At 38.3% G+C, this 21,615-nt stretch overlaps 1 protein-coding gene across 1 annotated transcript in view; it reads left to right on the forward strand.

The window, feature by feature from the left end:
* Positions 1-20,022: 20,022 nt before the first annotated feature.
* adamts2a (ADAM metallopeptidase with thrombospondin type 1 motif, 2a) overlaps positions 20,023-21,615 on the forward strand; it is a 73,041-nt gene continuing 71,448 nt past the window's right edge. The window contains exon 1 of the mRNA XM_079586811.1: positions 20,023-20,220. Coding sequence (XP_079442937.1) covers positions 20,136-20,220 — 85 coding nt within the window. The 5' untranslated portion in view covers positions 20,023-20,135. The remainder of the gene's footprint in view (positions 20,221-21,615) is intronic.

Here is a 21,615-nt window from a genome sequence, read left to right on the forward strand (position 1 = left end):
TTGGATTTCACTGTTTCTCCAGTTCTCTTGGTTCTCTGAGTAGTGATGTGTTTATAACAGGGTCAGCTTGTTTCCTTTACACCTATGTATTTTTTTTCCTACTCATGGTTAAATAAATTCTATATCTGTTTCAGTCTTGGTGTTTTGTGTTTATTCCTACACTTTGTGTAGGTTACATTACAACAAATGCAACATAAAATCAAGTCAATTCCTTTAGCATTAAAGGGTCAGTTTACCCAAAAATAAAAATGCTGTCATTCCAAATTCGTAAGACCTTTATTCATCTTATGAACACAAAAGATGTTAAATCCGAGAGCTTTCTGCCCCCCTGTAGATGGCAACGTTATTACCACTTTCAATGCCCAGAAAGTTACAGACGATGTTAAAATGGTCCATGCGACTACAGTGTTTCAACCTTAATTTTATGTAGTGCGACAATACTTGTGCGCAAAAAAATATTTTATTCAACTATTTCTTCTCTGCCATGTCAGTCTCTGACGCTATTCACATTGTAAACAGTGCAGCGCTTATGGGTTCTACGCCTGAATGCCTACTTGGGCTGAATCCGAAATCGCCCCCTAAACCCTCATTCACTATTCCCTACATTTGTCCATTTGGAGTGAACGAAAATAAGCGAGTGAATTTGGACCGCCGTTGAACATACGTCGCATACACTCGTTCTTGCGATGCAATGTGGGATAGGATAAGTGCACACAACACAAATGGCTGTCCCCTCAAATAATGGCCTTTTTGAGGGTATTGGGGGCGATTTCTAGCCTGGCTCCGCCCTCCTACGTACTTCCGCTCAATTTTCATTTTCCTTCAGTACTACGTCTGGGATTGTGGTATAATCTTGTTTTTTTTCCGGTCAATTTTTTACCGGTCCAATCAGCGAACAGGGAGTGGCTGAGACCGATGACGTTGATGTCGTGCGCTAGTTTGAGTCGTCATACGTCACGACCAAACGTTAGCGATTGGTTATGGCAGATCCAGAGTGACTCTGGGCAGATCCAATAGTTTTAAACTTCAACAGAGTACCCGCCTTCAAGGAAGTTAACACTTGTCAATGGAGAGAGGCCAGACTCTCTGTCCAAATGAAATGTATGAGAGTCTGGTAGAACCAGGCTAGGTGATTTCGGATTCAGCCTTAGTATTGGCCGGCTTGTGCGTCAGCATCACACGCATGTCGTGGTGCTCACGTGAACAGCGTCAGAGACCGACACGGAAGAGAGGAAATTGTTGCTTTCTGATTTCATCAAAAAATATCTTCATTTGTGTTCATGAGATGAATGAAGTTCTTGTGGGTTTGGAGCGACATGAGGGTGAGTAATTATTGACCGAATTTTCATTTTTGGGAGAACTATTCTTTCAAGTGCAACAGAGAGTTGCAAACACTTTTTTTTTTAACAGGTTAATTGAACATCTTTCATTGTTTGAACAAATAGATCACACCCACAAACTCGTATCATTAGTTGAAGTATGTTTCTTTGTCAGGATGCTAAAACCAACAGCAATGTTTTGATAACCTCATTGTTCATTACTCAGACATACAGTTTAAAAGGTAGCCAAGCTACACATATCTTTCTTACAGTTGTCTCTACATATTAAACTGGAACAGGAGATTTGAAGATAGTCTAAAAAGGTTATACATTTTATAAACTTAAAAAAAAATTCCCCAGACTTGTAGTTTTGTCTGTCCTGATGTGCTTCACCCAGCAGATGGAGTGCATGTTTCATATGGATGATCATAATTATTTTTTTCTTTACTTCTCTGTGGCTATGAACTTGTCTTTTTTTCCCATCTGTAAGCTTGGCAAGAATTCTAAATGTTTATATATATATATATATATATATATATATATATATATATATATATATAAACACGTGTCTTATAAAACAAAAGCCACATGACACCATAAGATTACAAAGGATCCTGTTGAAAGAACCTGTACAAAGTTTTGTAAGATTACAGTGTGTTTTACCAGACACAGATGAATATGTATTATATTGTCTACAAAACCCTCAAATTGACAGTCTGTATGAATGTGTAAACAGACATTTCCCTGCAGTTCCATTGTGATTTAATGCAATTACCATGGAGACAAACCCTCCTGCAAAACGATCATCACAGGGAGCATAAACAGTCAGTCTCGGGTAGCAATGCGGCAAACATCTGCAGCACCGAGATGAATAAGTCATGTCAGTCATAATTTGTTTAAACTTTGTCAATAAGACAGCCAAGTGCGACAAATTATGTATCGCTGAGATACATAATCATGAACACATGCACAATGTGGAAAATATCAAAGTATTAAAACAATCTACTATTGACCTGTGTCTGAGGCAGTAAGAAAAAGAAACACCAGACAATTACCCGGGTAAAAATGTTACACATTAGATAGACATAAAAAATTAATAGATAGACAGTGAGACAAAGAAATAGACAAACAGAGATAGACATGCGGATGGATGGATGGATGGATGGATGGATGCAGACATGTATGGATGTATGCATGTTGGAGCTCATGTTGGTGTTTCTCTGCACATAAAATCCACAATAGGCTGTTAGAACATGTAATTTTGCTGCCTTAAAGCTGAAGTTGTTTACAGGTTGGATTTATCCTTGGATAGACTTAATTAGTTTTGAAGTTTCATTTCAAGGTTTGGGCCGTAGGGAATCTTTCTAAATTCTCTCTGTAGGTTGGTTATAATGACCCAAAACAATGATCCCTGCTAAACTTTTTCCGAAACAATCTCTTGGGACGGCCACTTTTTTGAGGTATGATTTAGAATTCGCTTGGCTTACACTGATGTAATGTGGCTTACAATGCTGATCCTAAAACCACATTTTAAATCATTTGGTCCTCTGCCAGCAGTCATTTTTACAAAATACATGTCCATGACTGTTTATTCCAAGGAGGTCGCCTAATTAATTTCTTTTGTTTATATGACTCTACTGACACATTGAGGTCCATGCTGCTTGACCCATAGCCTGGGAAAACCCAGACCCTCTCAGTTGTAACTGAGTAAGGGTCTGGCAAAGCTCCATAGACAATTCATTTCCACAGGGGCGTCACCAACGGACGTCGGAAAGATCTAACACCAATCAGAGCGATGAATGACATGACGTATGCAGAGCGACGGAGAAACATCTCGAGACTCTCAGCAATTCTCTGTTTGTGTTAACGAAAATGACAATTTTAAATCGCTTGAAACAGACGCGATAGCTGATTCGAACGAGTGATGTTGTGATGTTCCACGGCGGCATCCATCTCTGTAATGTGCAAAATCTGCGTCACCGTCTCTGCTCTGTCGTCATCGTGTAAAACGTTTCTGATTGGTGCCGCGATTTCGGCGGATTGGAAATGGGTTTCAATGGGCTCTTTGCCAGACCCACTTGCAGAGCAAATCTAAATTTGCCGGAAGTGGTCTGGGTTTTCCCAGGCTACTTGACCCATGCTGTTAGCAAAAAATGGACTCCAACTAATATTAGGCCTATCAGTCTGTTAGGATCAGTGGATAGGCTATAGCCTATTACAGAACCATCATGCTTTGGTCAGCATGCCATTCCAACACTCAATTGAACAGATGATAATAATCCAAGTCTCACTTAATTAAACGTGCGGTTTTTCATTAAGTTCAACAATTAGGCTACTCCCTGAAAGATACCGTCTCTGTAAACGGTATCTGTATTTTGTTTACGCAGGCTGCGGTCAGATTGTTTGTTTAACCAATCAGAAGTGGCTTTCATTCTATATGAAGTCCATATATGGGAAGCCGGAAGTTGAAAGACCGCATTTTTCGTAAATTTGGAGAAAATGCGAAATGTTTACGTTTGCGAATACACAGCCAAACGTCCTAAAAGGATTAGGAAGAATAAAAATAAGGAGACCAAAAAGCGACAGAAAAAAAAAAGTCAAAAGGAGAGTAAACTGGCAAAGTATTTCACTGGAGGGAGCTGAGCGAGTTTCAAAGTGTATGAAAACGGATGCCAAACTCGCTTTGCTTCTGCTTGACAGGTAAAAATACCAAAGAGTAGAAAGGTCGTTTCTATTTCTGGATGAAGTTCTACAACGGGTAACATCGCTTGCATGACATATAGATGTTGTAATTTAGCAAATATGTTTGTGAGTTAGCAGTAATATTCAATTTAAGGGAAATTCATGTTTAAATGCATACATTTTTTTATTGTAAAGTTCATAATTTAGTTTTCTTGAAGAGACATTTGATGCCTGGTGCTGGTTAAGTAATTAAAACGGTTGAACACTTGTATAATATTATAAATGTAGTTTGAAGCAAGTTTATAGACAAAAATAGATTTTGTTCCATGGAAAATGGAAGCTCATGGTCCTCTGCTTTTTGTCCTCTTAGGCTCATAAATTGTTCAGTGGCTTTCTTAAATGAATAAATCAAGTATCCCGAGGTTCTTTATGAGTTGCTGGTAATACATGTGCATCTTTGTATTTTAGGATTTCGTATTCTAACAGATTTCAGATGTTTCTCTTAGATGAAATACATGCTGGTTATCAAATACACGTGGCATATCCATAATTCGTTTAGGCTAAGTTTTTTGTTCCTTTGAGGGGAATGCAAGAGGATAAGAAGCTAAGACACCCTAAAATGGATTGAGCAGCAATCATGGTATAAAAATAAAACAATGATCCTTTTGAAAAATGAGCCTTTTTAAAGGCCCTCTGAAATCAAAATTTAAGCTTTTTAGTTTTTAGTATGAATATTTTGCTTAAAGGGATACTTCACCTCTGGAAAGATGAATGTGTATTTAAAATGTGTCATTTATGTAGTAGAATTGTGAAATTATTTTTGAATTTTGAGCCTTCTAGACTGAGAAAAGCCAGAAAATTTATTTTTGGCTCATGTGGATGAAAGACAACAACTCCCAAAATGCACTTGCTTCACTGCCCTACGAGGCCACGCCTACGGGTAAGAGAGCGCAGTTAAACAACAAGGCTAGCCTACTAGTTGACTCAACTTAAAAGACGCCGTTTTATCGTGAGTCTCCGTGACAACTCTGCCCGGGACTTCGAGATCGCCCTAAATGTTCGGGATTCGGCTTTTGCGTTCTACAGTCGCCATTCATTATGTTTACTGTGGCGAGCAGGACGAGACTGACGGCCGCGGGAGAACGGCGCGAGGCCGGTGGCGTGATTACTGTGAGACGCACCGGTCTCATAGGCTATCTCTCACGGAGGTGGATCTCATGGATGATCTCAACGGCCGGACATGTCGGGAAAAAGGATGTATGGTAACTCCTACTCGGCTTTCTCCACAGAACAAGAGCCTGTTCGCTTAGCTTCCAAAAAAAGATGGCTGACACTATTTGTACATTCTGTGAGTGAGATCCAAGGGGGTAATCCATCCGCCGGAAACCGAAGCTTCCCCCGGGGGCCGCCATTGGCTATCAAACCATCACCTGCTGTTAGCATTCCATTGACTCCCATTCATTTTGGTGTCACTTCGACAGCGAATAACTTTACATCTGGGGGGTTTAAAGACTATCCATTATTTCTTTCAAAAGAAACACGACAATGTATGAAAGGCTCCATTTCCTTGTATCTTACGTTATGGCCCCGTAGAAGCATTTTTTGTAAAAATAGGCTAACGATTGCGCCATACCCACTCGACTCTCTGTCGCACCGACCAGAAATTACTGTATAGACAGGCGGAGAAGCTCGCAAGCAATCGGGGGGACGTGGAGACATAAAGTCCGATAAAGTCAAGGGAGAAGCCCATAGAGAGTCATAAAGTTGATCCTGCTGCTAGCTCATGGACAGCTAATACTCACGCTCTCCGTCTCTGCGAGATTCGGAAGGGAATGATTCAGATTTCTCTCGGCACAGCTACTGGGAGACTTACAACTGTCAGACAGGTTGCTCACGTCACATCTCCGTCGTCGAGCTCAGTTTGAGCCTGCGCACTACGCTCAGCCATCAGGAAGTGAGTGCTTCTAATTGACTTCACTTTTCTACGTTGAAACCTATGGGGTCGCTGTGTCCAGTTTATATACTGTCTATGGTGAGATCCATCCCACCCTCTATGGGCGGGTTGAAAACATGCATAGTCTCTAGCCTCTGGCCAAAAAGAAATTCCAGACAAAAAATACATAAATCTCATGTAATCTCAGGGGGATATGAGGGAGGGAAGCATGGTAATTTGAAAATACTACAGGTTTTCTACTGATACTAAGCTTAATGCTAAATTCTGAAGTATCCCTTTAAGGTTATGAATAAATATGACAAAATTCACATTTAGGAGATGTAAGCATTAAAAATGCACAGTTTCTCACTTCCGCTAAAATGGATCATGGATTTTTATGACATCACTGCGGACTTCAGCTTCTCATCACATCTTCTGTCCAATTAAATGCTCTCTAGGATCTAAGCGCCCCGCCCCCTATAAATACCACCTGGCCAAAGCCACCATTGATATGTCATTGAGCAATATGGGTTGGAGATGTGAGTTCGGTTGCTCAAACGCTCTAGTTTTATTCTGTTTTCCAACTGTATACGTTCCTTAAGAAAGAAATTCAATATGTCCTGCCTTAGTTTCCTGTTTCAGTGGAAATTACGTCAACGCATCATACAAAGCTGCATGTTCCAAGGCACTTCAGTGGGCCTTTAAAGTAATTTTTACCCCCCTGAAATCTGGCTCCAAATCTCAGGTGAAAATTGTCATTTTGACCCCCCTCCACAAAATAGTGGATTATTCAGTAAATATACATCCCTGACATTTAATATTTTGGATCTCTTTCAACTGAAAAAAATATATAAATCAAAATGTGTTACCGGGGACCTGGTTGATTTGACAGGAAGATAATATATAGAGATCAGTGAGCTGGAACCAAATCTGCAGTGAATGATGACAAAGTGAATCACACAACTTTCACGGTTTGCTTAATGTAACAAAAACACTATACAAATATGTGATACAAATGAATATTTGTCGTCATTTTGAATTTGGATATAGCTATGTGGGTTTATTGTTCACAATATAATTCTGTTTGTTTAGGCACGAATGTATGACAAACGTCTGACTTGGAGGTACGAGTTTCCAAGTGCACTTGAAGGCAGCATCATTGGGGCAGGGATATTTTCATTCTAGATAGCATGGATTGGACAAAATTAAGAAATGAAGGATGAGTAATCAAATTTGTAGGTATCCATATACAGTAGATGGCCTTAAAGCTCACAGAGAATGATTAAAAGCTACACAATTCCTATTTTGATCAAATGGGGTGTTTAACTCAATATAGAGAAAGTCGCCATCTCGCATCGCAGATGCGGATTACATTGTTATTTTCAGTGGTAGTGCAAATATCAGTGCTCCGAGAGAAGTGCTGCCACACACACACACACACCGATGGGTCCTTACTGCAGTCACCTCAATGAGGTGGATTTGACATAAATCTCTGCAGACAGCTCCCAAATGCATCCTCCACACTTCCCTGAGTTGTGCTCCACTCACAATGTCACCTGCTTTTTTCCATTTTGCTATAGCAGAAAAGTTCATTCCGCAGAGAACCCTCTTCGCTCTTTACCTAACAAACCCGATTGATTACTTGTCACCCTGCGAGTTACTTCCTTACTTTTGTCACTTCAAATTTTCGCCGTCATCCATCTGAGGCTCACAAGGACCAGCGTTACGTCAAAGAGTTATTTAAGTGAACTCCCTCAAATTGAGTTGTTGATGAAGCCACGCTCCGAGTTGAGAGATTTAGAGGACCAAAGCTAAACTGTAGCATCTAGAGCCGGGGAGAGGCGTTTGTCTCTGCCACAGTGTCGGCGGGACATCAAGGACACTGATGTTTGTTAGCGGGGGAGCGAGGCTCTGCTGGAGGTGCAGGTACAGGTAGGATGAGAAGATGCAGGGTGACAGCAGTTCCAGGTAGCTGAATCCGTGAATCCGTGGGGGAATGCTGAGCTCAGCAGTCTGAAGTGAAGTTAACAGAACAGGCAGCTTGCAAAAGTGCAGGGAGGAGTGTGAGGTGAGAAGGCACAGCAAACATGACTGAGCAGATGGGAATTTCTTTTTGTTTACCAGAAGCTGCTCAAAAGGGAACGTGCTTTGGTTCCGAAAGAGATTTTTTTTTTTTTTTTTTTGCTTGAGCTCAAAATTTTAAATATGGAAAAATCAGTGCATATACTCTCAGTTTATTACATTCTCTTGAAAGCAAAAGCAGAGCAGCTATGTTCGTACTACTTGCATGTTGCGACCTTTGTAATATTCTAAATCTGGCTAAATATTTGTCCAGAGTCTTTATATAAGCTTTGATGTCCATGCCACACATCCTCAAGCAACTTGCTTTTTGACCATCAGGAGAAATAAAAGCGGGGTGTTTTGCTTTACTTCTCATGTTTGGCTTGCAAAGTTTGGCCCTATTTTGTCCACGCGTCAGGATGCAGTGAAGTAGGTCACGATTCCACCATAAAAAGAGAATCTCTTGGTGGTTATTAAGGTAATAAGAAAGAAAACGTGTTTTGAGTGGGCGTTTTAAGTTTACAGGGAACATGGTGTTGTCCATGTGGAAAACTAAAGTCCAATTTAAGAATAAGAACTTGGTTTCATCAAACTGAAAGACAGTTTAATAAAACCAAGAAGCTGTAATAGAATGTCTGTAGATGAAACCACAAAATTAAGTAAAATTAGGATTTCTTTGTGTGCATTTGAAAGGCCTGTCAGCAAGTTGTCCTGTGATGTAATGCATCTTTTGATTTCTTTTACTGGACAAAAACTGAGACAGTAAGTCATGTTGTGGCGCTGAGCATCGTGGAGACACTCACCAGATTTACAGACAAGACGAGCAGTGAAAAACAAACTGTTCCTGAAACACCAGGGGATTTCAATTCTTTAAGTCACTTTTTGGAAGATTTCCCTCCCATCCATTCCATTTCTTTTCCTGTCCAACATTTCAATGGCTTTGATCATGGAATTGGAAGCAGAAGATGTGGAGCGCATTGTCGAGAGAGCCAGCAATGGAGGCTGCTTCTGGTTAAACAGAGGGATTAAACCTCGCAATCTTGTTTGGTGCACACAGTCTGTTATTCAGTTCGTATTCGCATTTGAGGATGATAGTCTGTCGCTCTCACCAAGTTTCAAAGCCATGTAATCGGCACTATCCGTGAATAGGGTACATAATAGGGTTGAAACTCTTAGAAAGTATTTAACAAATCAGTGAGAAGAGGTGCCTAACCTTCATAAAATGCCATTCTTCCACCTCAAGAGGTCAAAAAAAGCTTATATGAGCTTTTTTTTTTTATTATTATTATTATTTTTTTTATATAAAGCCCTGTTACTGAAATGTGGGACGTCTAAAACACTTAAAACCAAAGTTTTCTGGTTTACTGTGTTATTTTCAAGCAGTAAACAGTAGATTAACATTAATATAATGGGTTACACTTTATTTCGATAGTCTACTTTAGTCATTCTACTAACTATAAGTAACTTTTCAACTACATGCCAACTAACTCTCATTCGAGTATTAGTAGTATTACTATAAATTACTTATAGTCAGAATGTCTGTTGGGGTACCAACAAAATAAAGTGTTAGCCAATATTAAGCAGACAGTCTACTCTAATGAGAGTTAGTTGACATGTAGCTGCAAAGTTACTTATAGTTAGTAGAATGTCTAAAGTGGACTATCGAAATAAAGTGTTACCATATAATGTCACTATTGCAATATTGGTCTTTGTGGATGCACTTTATTTCCATAGTCTACTTTAGACACTCTATTAACTAAGTAACTTGTCTATAAGTAACTACATGTCAACTAACTCTCATTAGAGCATTAGTAGACTCTTAGTAGAGTGTTCGGATTAGTAGAATAAGTTGGCACGTAGCTGCAATAGTTATTTATAATCAGTAGTAGGTCTGTTGAGGGAGCATATAAATAAATTGTTAGCAGATTTTAAGCAGTCTACCAATTCACTAATAAGAGTTAGTTGACATGTAGTTGCAAAGTTACTTATTGGGTCACACTTTAAATTAGGGTCCAATTCTCACTTATAACTAACTATTATCTATGACTTTTGCCTCAATAAACTCCTAATTACTGCTTATTAATAGTTAGTAAGGTGGTTGTTAAGTTTAGGTATTGGGTAGGATTGAGGGATGTAGAATATGGTCATGCAGAATAAGGCATTAATATGTGCTTTTTATAATAAACAGCCAATATCATAGTAATATACATTTAAATAAGTAATTAATAGTGAGAACTGGACCCAAACTAAAGTGTTACCACTTATAGTTAGTAGAATGTCTAGAGTGGGCCATAAAATAAAAGTTATTTTTATAAATAGACATATTGTCACAAATAGTCCAAAGATGAAGGCAGGTTAATAAAAACAGTGACAAGGTTTTGACAAGGACAAATGAGGAGGGCACAAGGAAGAACTTAAATACACAATGGTGATGAACTAAATGACAAACAGCTGTGTTGATTGAGTTGGTGTCCATGGAAACAGATGGATGTCGGGAAACTAAGGGAAACATGTGACTGAAGATAAACAAACTAAAAGTCCATGAAAATGAATTTAACAGAACAGAACTGTGACGCATATGATATACAATCAATTAGATAAATTAATATGATTTGAAAATGTAACCATAAAATGTATAACATATGATCATATTTCTTTTATTGTTCTTTTATTATGATAACTTGAATAACATTTTTGTAATGGGGGAAAATTGTTATAACAGGGTTGCAGAATGTGGGACACAGCAAAGTATTATGAATGATTTTACTAAAATGACTTAATTTAATCAATTTGCACCTTATACATGAAAAGTACCCTTTATTTTTACAAGAGCGAATCTGTTGTCTTCTAATCTGAATCATTTCCCTAATTCCTCTGTGCTGTCAGTGCACATTGAAACAGTCGATTTGGAGGAGGACGTGTTTCCTGCAGGGACGACTTGTCTATGAAACACCCTCTAATGAGGAGCGCTAGTGTCGCTGTGTGTGTGTGTAACCACGGTGACAGTCTTCCTGGTCCATTTTCGAGACAGATTCCACTGGCTGCTGTCACAGACATGTCTCATACAGCCCCCTCATGCTTTAGCCCTTTTCATTCGGTGCAAAGTCAATACAGGAGAAGATCCAGAAGACCTTGAGGTCCTCCCGGACCATAATGTGCACTGCTGATCTGGCATATGGCAGCTCAGTGGGTTTATTGTGTGCTACAGCAGGGAGCTCTCCCAATCTTCCTCCATTAAACAGCAGAAAGGGATAACCTTCACCTGAACCCACTCGGGATATCAATATCAAGGTGCAGTCGGATCTTCGTCTCCATTGCTTGAGAGAATGATGTACCTGCTAATGCATTCCTCGAAAATCCCTCACCATTATTCATAGTCATCTCAGCTGTGTGATCTCATAAACTGATGACACAGACAACAGAGCCTGCGTAAGATTTTATCCACACATCCGTTTCTGCTTGTTAAATGTATGCTCTGCATTTTTGTCATTAAAAACGTTTTGTACATATCAGTAGCTGAATAAAAGCTGTTTTATTTTAAATTGGAGAGAGTCACCTCATGAGGGCAGACATTTTGAGATCACATGACCAGCCGAATACTACTTTTTCCACCACCAGCATTTTTCATAATTTTCACGAAACCTTCATGACGCAGAATATTTTGCTGTATGGAAATCTGAACATGCAATAGGCTATCAAAAGAAAGAACAGAGCCTCTGCTTTTAAACAAAAAATGGAGGGATCGGAGACGTCATGACAAATGGGGTCTCACTTGGGAGCCCCAATCACCCCAAACCCCAGTTTTAGAAAAATACCCAATGGAATTGGCGAGTGGAATTTGTATGCCGAGCCACTCCCCTACAAACGGGTATATAAGAGGGTGGTGCACATACACTCATTCAGGTTTATACCGAGGAGCTGAGACGAGGGCCTCTGCCCTTCAGTGGTGGTTCAGGATTCTGGCAGGAGGGACATAACTTCTCTGTTCCCTCCATCAGGGAATGAGGGTTACATCAGTAACCAAGACATTCCCTATCTGTCAGTCAAGTTTGACGTTATGTCGAAAAGACTGACACATGGTGTCCCATGGAAAGCGCCACAACCACTGAACTGTGTTACAGGGGATGGAAATGCAGATGCAGATGCTGGCAAGAGGTAGCATGCCTTTTTGGCAACTGCTCTCCTTAAGTCGTAACCTACCCAGTGCCCCACGTAAGCCCAGAATGTTAGTCCTCCATGCCAATGGGATGAAAGGGACAGGGCCTTTGAATGACATACCGTTGAATGTGACTGACAGATAGGGAACTCATTTAATTCTAGCTTCATGCATTATGTTTTATCAACACTTGAATGTGTGCCAGTTTCATAATTTTTTTTTTAAATTAAAAACTAGCTACAACATCGCTTTTATCACGTGTTTCTGCTCCTTTTTTGCCTGTGTTGTGATTCCGAGATTCTCTACTCTTTCAGAAGTTGTGTAATAGCGCCCACCTACCACATAACAGTGAAAACACGGAAAGCCGGAAAATTCCATCAATGGCAGGGAAGCATAAGACAGGTCAAAGTATACGGGTGTGCCAAAAGGTGAATTGCTACAACAGAAACTAACCCCTAACCCCTAACCCTATCCCACACCCTGACAGACAGCTATCGCGACCAATGATGAAGATCTTTCTCCATGCCCATTGCTCCAACCTGCAGATACCTACACATGGGAAGTGTTGTCTCATAAATGACGGGAAATGCTGTCAATGGAAGAGTTAATCATGTCTCTCTGCGAAAAGTGAGTGGCTTTTCATTTGCTAATGTTTGTGTTTGCTTGATGCTGCATCCACACCACTAGGTGATAGTATGTGTCCAAGACAACTGTTTGTACAACTAAAAATACAGAGAACACCTTTAATAAAAAGCTGATTTTTGTCAAAACAGGCTTAAAGGTTTGCATGCCTGTTTAAGACTGGGTTTTATAGAGTTTTTAATAAAGTTTAAGTTTTCAGAAAGCTGAACAACAGTTTTCATAACAGTGCCAGACTGCTCCCTTTACTAGTCCACTTTGTTTTCTTTCTGGTCCTGTAAATGTCATTTGTAAATCATGTTGCCCAGAGATCCTGTTCTTGACTCTTGAAGGACTCCAGCCAAAACCTTCCTATAAAGTCATTTTTTCTTGTGGGGTGAGCCACTGTAAAATCATAATTCCTTCAACAAAGTTAAAGCAAAACCGGTTTGCCATGGAAAATACACTGTTGAGGTATAACCCCTCATGAGAGTTTTAAAAATGTGTGGTGATGTAATTTTTTTTGCTTCATATGCAAATATCTATCCACCAAAACAGGGATTTGTGTGTCAGCTGAAAGGCATGGCAGTAAATCACACTGGTTTTGAGGTGTAAAATATGTTACTGTGGTGTATGACGCAGAACCGGATTTTTATTAAGTGCAACATGTGTCTGGATCAACATCTTTGTTGATCCTGGAACAACATTCCAATTAACCAATCAGATTTGAGGGACACGTTTAGAGTTTATGTCAAGTTTCGGCTTACAACCAGATTAGGTGCTGCTATCAGTGTTATTCACCTATTATTTCCCTCTCTGATTTTAGGGATAATTTATGGGTAGGGTTAGATTTAGGGGTATAGGATATTCCATTTTCAGACAGGAATGTTGTTCCAAGATCAATAAAATATGTTGACCCAGGAACACGTCTAACTCGGTACAAACAAGATGTGCAGTGTACGACCTTTTCAGATGTTGCTCATCAATGGACTCAACAGATTTATTGTTTCCTTGAAGGAATAGTTCATCTAAAAGATTAATGTCATCATTGTACAGTGTGCAGTGCCCATGATAAAAAAGGAAGTCTTTAAAAACAATTTAAAACACGTGCACTATATGCTTTTGATTTCATTTAGTTTATTTAAGATTTAAGTTTATTTTGAACTAAATGAATTGACTCTAAAAACGTCATGTGGTGTAACCATCAAATACAAAGTAACAACATGTTTTCCTTACACATTGAATACATGTGAGTGTACACATCTCAACACGTTTTAAAATATCTTTGCTAAGATTTATTTTATTTTATTTTTTACAAATTTTCATTTCATTTGAAGTAGATAAACACCAATATTACAATATAAATAATACATTATAAATTAATTATTTAACAATATAATAACAGTGTGATAGTGATTTTGATGGACATAGATTTTTCAAACATTGTTAAAGGTGCATTAAGCAACTTTTCATGTTAAAAATACCCGTTTTCTAACCCATACATGCTTAAACAATTGCCCGATGGGCTGAATGAGCCCTTCTCTGATCACTGAGATTGTCTCTATAATCCTGTAAAGTAAAATAAATAAGAGGGATTCGGGCCGGAATTTCAGACTGGGCGAGACGTCATGCGCGTTCACGGCACGCTCACATAGCTATGTCTGGCAGGTTTGTGTATCGCCGGCATTCTCCGTAGAAGATGGATTGTAAGAGACCTGCTTGTAGTTCATTTCAAACACCAACGCAAACTCCACGTAAGATAAAAAAAAGAAAACTTTTGTCTAGTGCGTGCACATCTCTGGCTGCAGTTTCACTTGCCGCCAGAGCTGGCATAGTTCTGCAAAAACTCAGAATATTGCGCTATGCACCTTTAATAACAGTGAAGCCGTTTTTTTTTTCTTTTTTGCCCAAAAAAATTACAACAATAAATCATGAACAATTACAACAATAAATACAACAATAAATACTTTTATTTTTCTTCTACGTATAATATCAGGAAAGTTGTATCACCATGAAATATTTGATTTTATGCCCTCGAAAAGTTTGAGCTTAAGAGCCTCATTCATTTTTATTCTAAGAGAGCAGCATGAACATTCTTCATAACATCTTCTTTTGTTTTCCACAGAAGAAATGCTGTAGCACGACCTGAGGGTCAATACAAGATGACAGAATTTTCATTCTGAGTTCATTCACATGAACTTTGCCTTGTGTCTTGTCAGTACTTGTATTTGAGGGCTTGTATGCCTTTAAGTGTATGTTCATGTAAGCATGTGTCTGTTCAGCAGCAGCCGTTTAGCCCAGCAGGTCACGTGACATGTGAGTTTGTGCGGAAGGAGTTTCAGGAGGAGAGGGTAGAGAGGGAGCGGAGGAACAAATGTGAAACACACGTCCTGGCGGGACACACTGGCTCGGCCGTGGTTCGTTTAAGAGCCAGCAGTGACGGCAACATAGATCCAACTCTCTTTTACAGCCACTAAACAGTAACAAGTCCCTCTACTGCTAACCTATGCCAACTCTATCCCTATCCATGCAGTCTCAGATTAAAACCAAAGGCTAAGTAACACAGCATATCTGTCCTACATTTCCCAGATCCACATGAGGGAATCATATGACACATATGGTGGAATTGGCCGGATGCACCGGAACAAGAGAGGAATTCAAACAGTGTGATACATGCATTACGACATGTTGTTGCACATGTGGTCTGTGATAATATCATTGGTCATAATGTAAATGAAGTTGCTCATATGTCTCAGCTCTCAGGGACTTTCATGGCTGGTTGTGTTTAGACTGTAGGTTGTGTCTAAAGCCAGCTGCTGTATGTATCTGTTGGTTTATGTATCTAAAGGTTGTGTTTAGCTGCAGTATGCATCTATTGGTTTTTCCCTTCAGGCTCTATTACATGAAATTTGCTGACTCGTCTTTTTTGTCCACAGTGGGCAGTAAATAGGTAGGAATAGCAATAGTCTATTGTTGCCTGACAAGATTGTGTTTGTAAATGAAATTAAAACAGGTGTTCTGTGTTGCATTTGCTGTTTGTATTGCTTAAATTAAATTTTGAACTTAAAATTTAATTTATAGAAATAAATATATATAATTATTTAATTAAAAATTTTTTATTATACTGTTTGTATCTCTAAATTTGTCAAGTTTAGACTACATTTTTTTAAAATGTTTTTGAATGAAGTCACTTATGCTCACAAGGCTGCATTTAATTGATCAAAAATTCAGTAAAAACTGTAATATTGTTGAATATTATTTCAATTTAAAATTGATTTCTATTTTAATATATTTTAAAATGTAATGTTTTCCTGTGATGGCAAAGCTGAATTTTCAACATCATTATTTCCAGTGTCTCATAATCCTTCAGAAGTCATTCTAACATGCTAATAACAACTATGATATTTATATATAGTGCTAGTTATCCAATAGCTTAGTTTTTTCACAGAGGTATTGCAATTCTTAAAATGCTTAGAGAAAATATTCCTTTCGCAGATTGCCTCCAATGGTGTTAGACAAGAATTAATATACATGACCATCTGCTTCCACATTTACTCTTTTGCAACTTCTTTCAGTTCAGTGAACCAAAACTCATGTAGCCTTTCCTCATCTGACCTCATCATGCAAGTTCAAATGACAAAACTCTCAACTATTCCCAGGATATGACCTTCCCCATAAGTATAAATTATACTTTTACAGGTTTAACATCGTATTTGGCCTTTATATGGTGTACTACTCAAATTTGAAATGCAGTTATCCTTAGCATGTATACTCAATGCACTTATTCTGGATGCCCATCTACAAGAAAGTTGCAAGCATGATAGCTTGACCCATCTGGCTAAACAATGAAGCTGGAATGTAGGTTCAATTAAACCATCGTCTCCCTTAACCACAGTGACTGACAACCTCAATCTTTTACCTCGGTCAGAGAAGCATGAGAAATAGACGCGGTCCCCCTCAGAAACCCTCTCTTCTGCTCTGCACTTACAATCCCACAATCTGAGGTCTCTGCAATTATGTCATAAAGTTAACCACTGCTGACTTTTGCTAACTGAGCTTATAGTTTAATAGTGTGCTGTTTTTTTAACAGTCTTATCTGATTCAAAATGCTTCCCAAAACTGTTTTCCATAAACAAATATTTGTAGGTAAATTGTTTGTTTTTATAAATTTCTCTCGTGAATGCAATGCAAATACAAGTTAATTACTCCATATGATATAGCCTAAATGTGTTTTCTAAAAATGGTATGTGTTAGGTATAAAACTTATGATTTCATATTTTCACTTGATGGCTTTTGGCATTGGGATACACAAGTTGATCTGTTATTGATCCCTTGATAATGTCTAATTTTATAAAGGATAATAGCCAAATTGAAAATAATAATAAATATAGCTGCACCAGCCATTAAGTGGCCAAGCACAAAGAAGGCACAACAAGTCACGCAAACAATTAAAAGGCATATCAATTAAAGACATAGTAAGATGATTTTTTGGCGAAATGGCTGAAAAAGAGTAAGGTGACAATGACACATGCAAAGTTTGGCATCAATTTGCCAAAAAATTGCAGAGATACAGCCTCATTTCAGTATTATGCCATCAAATTCGGTTCCCGCCTCCTTCCTAAAACATCTAACTGTACAAAGTCATAAGCAAAAATAGCTATTTTTATATATCTCCTGAACACTAGGTGGCCCTGTGCCGAAACTGAGCATGTACCCTCAGTACCTGTTGTCATAACACCAACCAAGTTTTTTTTTCAGTATATGCTAAAGCATTTTCTAGAAAGTTTCAGAGTTATAGCCTCATGTCCATTTTGGTGTGCACTTCCTCAAATTCGTTCGATTATTTGGAAATTCGTTAAAAGTGATTTGAGAACGGTTTGACGAATCAACTTGAATTCCATATATTTTTGTTGGCATGATATGAAGATGATCTGGTTCAATTTTCGTGAAAATCTGAGCAACTGCCTAGTTGGAGTTTATTTTAATTTTTATTCCAAATGGCGGAACAATTTCTGAAAGGAAAATTATGTCATAAGGTGCAATAAGTGCAAATTTGGACAGTTGGTGGTGCTAGAGGGATTGATTTAGAGACTCCAAATGTGCAATGGTGACAGTTCCAAATTTTCTCTATCGGTGTGCTAAATTTTGTAACGTTCCCGCAAGCAGTTCTATGGGCTTCCATAGACAAGTGGTGGAACAAGGAGAGGAAGAACATTACGACATCGGTGCTTGGCGATTAATTTGCTGATCACAAAACAACCATATATGTGGGCATGATGAGATTTAACAGCTGTTGTGTAGGGCAACATTTTCAAACTACTTTTATGGTTCTTTTTTTGCTTTTTGGATCTTGACGGTCCCAGTTTACCATCCACATTCGTTGTATGAACAAAAGCAGGATGTTCTGCTAAGCATCTGCTTTTGTTTTCCACAAAAGAAACAATGTCATGGTGTAAGTACAGTCTTAATATTTGATTCATATATTATCAAAGGAAAAAATATTGGAAAAAGCTATTTATACAATCACATTTCAAATGGTTATAATGTTAATGTCGGGTTGCTTTTACTCCATATAGTGCAAATGAAAAGCAATCTGTGGTGGTGGGTTCTTGCATGTTGATCATCATCAGTGTTTTCAAATAATGAAGGTAAATCATTGTACTTTTAGAGCCTTTGCCCCACAGAGGAGGTTGGAGAAGTAAAGCTGCTGACAGATAGATGGCACATGATCCATTTTCTTCCTGCGCCACAGAGATGCATTAGACATTCTTTTTCCAAGAACCCAGCATCCAATCTCACCAGGTGATTTATTTCAATAATCCACTAACTTCATAACAGAGCAGGATGCTTCTTCTCCAACTGCTGTGGTCCTGTATAACGTATGATATTAAAAATACTAGGACAGACGCACTCATTTTTAGTATAAGAAATATGAATGGGAAAATGAGGAATGATTTCTACAAGACATCATCCAAAATCTCAACCACAAAAAGAGCATTTAGCTTTTCCATGAATGTAATCCTGTTTCCTTTACAAATGTCAATCGAAAGTACGCACCTTCTCATTCTGAAATATCTTAATTGGAAATGGGCGTCTTAATTTATTTTCCCTTCTAAAATGCTAAACAAGCAAAGGGGTTTGGGCTGGTTAGTTTCCGCAGTTGTCCTGCCGGTAGATGCGTACCATTAGATGAGCAGAAAAAATTATATTGATGATTTCTTAGTGTCTGATTCTCCTAAAGATATTTAACAAACTTTATATTTTTTCCCTGTCTGCTGTCTTTACTGTCTCGTACACATCTCTTTAAAGTTGTATATATATTATATCGATATAGGCTAGAAAATCTCAACTGCTTGACTTTTAATTTGTTGTAAAATGTAGCTAAATTATCACCCTGCTCTTTATGTAAAATTATATATATATAAGTCCAAAAATGTGTCCAACTTCATTCGCATACATGCATATCTCAACGGCTTGATTGCTTGTATCGTCACAAAATCCAAACAAATATAATTTGATATATAATATAATATAATAGTCAGCGTTGATGGATTTGGGTTTGCATGGTTTGTTTAGATGTAGGCTATTCTACCTTTGTGCATATGGTTTGTAGGTAAACAATATATAAATAATAGTAACGATAATAATAAATACTAATAAAATAATAATAATTTATTATTATTATTAGTAGTAATAGTAGTAGTACTTAGTAGTATTGACTATTATTTTCTGTCAGTTACATGACTGGTCATGTGATGGCAGCATGGCGGTGCCCATGAGGGGGCGACCAGTTAGAATAAAACAGTTTTTTGTTTTGTTTTTTTTGCTATGATTGGCCTCTCATGTGAGTGAACAATGATTTATTTTTTGTGTAAAACTTTAGCAACTTTAGTTGCAAATACCCAAATAATACAATAGGCCTATTTAATTTTATTTCCTTATAGCCTAGTAGGCTACCCTCATATTCTTCATTGAGCTTAATAAACTTTTTAAACAACAACAACAACAAAACTTCCGACTCTTAAGTGTGAATATCACAATTTGTTCATGTTTACCACCCGAGTGCATCACATGAACGATAAAACTGGAGTTCCAAGTCAACGTTGATGAGAAGAACGATCACTGGTGGATGGTGGTCTTATGTTGTCATGAGAGGATCTGCATTCACGCTCACCGTGGACTGTGGAGGAGGAGAGGGGGCTGGAAAGGGAGGGTGAGAATGAGAGCCTATCTTCCCCGGTGCACTTTGCAGTCAGTCTGAAAGGGGAGGGGGGAAGGAGGGGGTAGCGTTCGCTGCTGGATCGCTTATCTGAGATCTCAAAGTCCGCCTTTCGCCCGTGCGCTCTCCCCTCTCCGCGGACCTGCCATGGATGTTACTTCTGGATGTGCATTCTTCATTATTTTCCTTCACTTTCAGCACGCAGATACTCTTTACATCGCCAACAGTATAGGTACGTGGAAAGGTTTTAATTTGTCAGTATTGATCACGGTTACTTTATGCAGGAGATACGGATCCGTTCGGGTGTCCAGCTGTATGAAGCAGCAACTCATGTTTCAGCAACTTGCACTTTTATAGAGATGAACGAGTTTTAAGAATAATTTTACTGTAAGCGACGGTTTCCTTGCATTTGAGTAGATCTGGAACTTTTCGTGGCTTCTAAATTGAAAGATCTATAACTTTTGTTAGAGTAAAAAGAACGTTATAACACAATATGCATCTTATTATAGCCTATTTACGATTACGCGTTGATCGTGAAACTCAAAGGAAGCGCAAAAATCCATGCGACCTGTCAATAATGTAAAACAGCTGATGGATAGTGTCTCCTGCTTGAAATAACTGTCGCAAAATGCCGACATTACTGTCAAGATGATACAGAAGAGTAAATTAGACAGAAAGAGCCATGCACATTACTTTACTGTCAAATTAGATCAGCCAAATCATATTATAGTGTTTACTTTGCTGTAAGCTGCTCTTTCCTAGTGAAGTGAAGGACACTTATGCATAGGATGCATAAACAGAGCAGCCAAATGTGTTGCTGCCTCTCTCATCAGCATGAAAGGAATGCATGACACATTGTAAGGGACAATGGGATAAGATTTGTATGCCCCTTATTCTAAAAAACTACACAGGTTTTGTCAGATAGGTAATAGTTTTCAGCTGCACATTATAAAAGTGACGAGTAGCCTATTTTTTATGCTAAAAAGCTGTTTTTTTGTGTGTGTTGTTTTTGCATGTCTGAATTAATTTCATGACAGCTGTACTGTCAAAGAAAATCTATTCAGCTCTAAAAAAAAAAAAATGCATTTCGGAGAATTGCAAATTTACCGTTTTTCCCCTGTGGGGTAAAAGCTGTTCCACCGACTGAACTAGTGATCTGAATTTAGGAATACTAATATTTCTCTTTGAAATTCCTAAAGTGAGGACTAAATTACTTTAACTAATCTGAGTGAGTCCATAAAACAAGTTTTTTTTTATGGTTGTCTTAGAATAATGTGCAGCACCCTGCAATCCAAATGTGTTGTTATTAGTATTATCCTTGTTCAAATAACTAATGTTCATACTTTTAATTAAAATCCAAATTGATCAGGCATTTACTCAACCTGCCTGTTGATAGGACTAACAAGGGGCAACATATACTGTTGATCCTGGAACAACATTACTGTCCGAAAATGTAATCCTAAATATATCCCCACCCCTAAATCTAAACTTACACATAAATTGTCCCCAAACTCAGAGGGAAATGACAGGTGAAGAACACTGATGTAGAAGCATTTAACCCTGGTTGTTAGCTTAAACTTGACATAAACTGTAAACTTGTCCCTCAAATCTGATTGGTTGATTGGAA

The sequence above is a fragment of the Phoxinus phoxinus genome (genome assembly GCF_949152265.1).
Source record: "Phoxinus phoxinus genome assembly, chromosome: 17".
In the NCBI taxonomy this organism is placed as follows: Eukaryota; Metazoa; Chordata; class Actinopteri; order Cypriniformes; family Leuciscidae; genus Phoxinus; species Phoxinus phoxinus.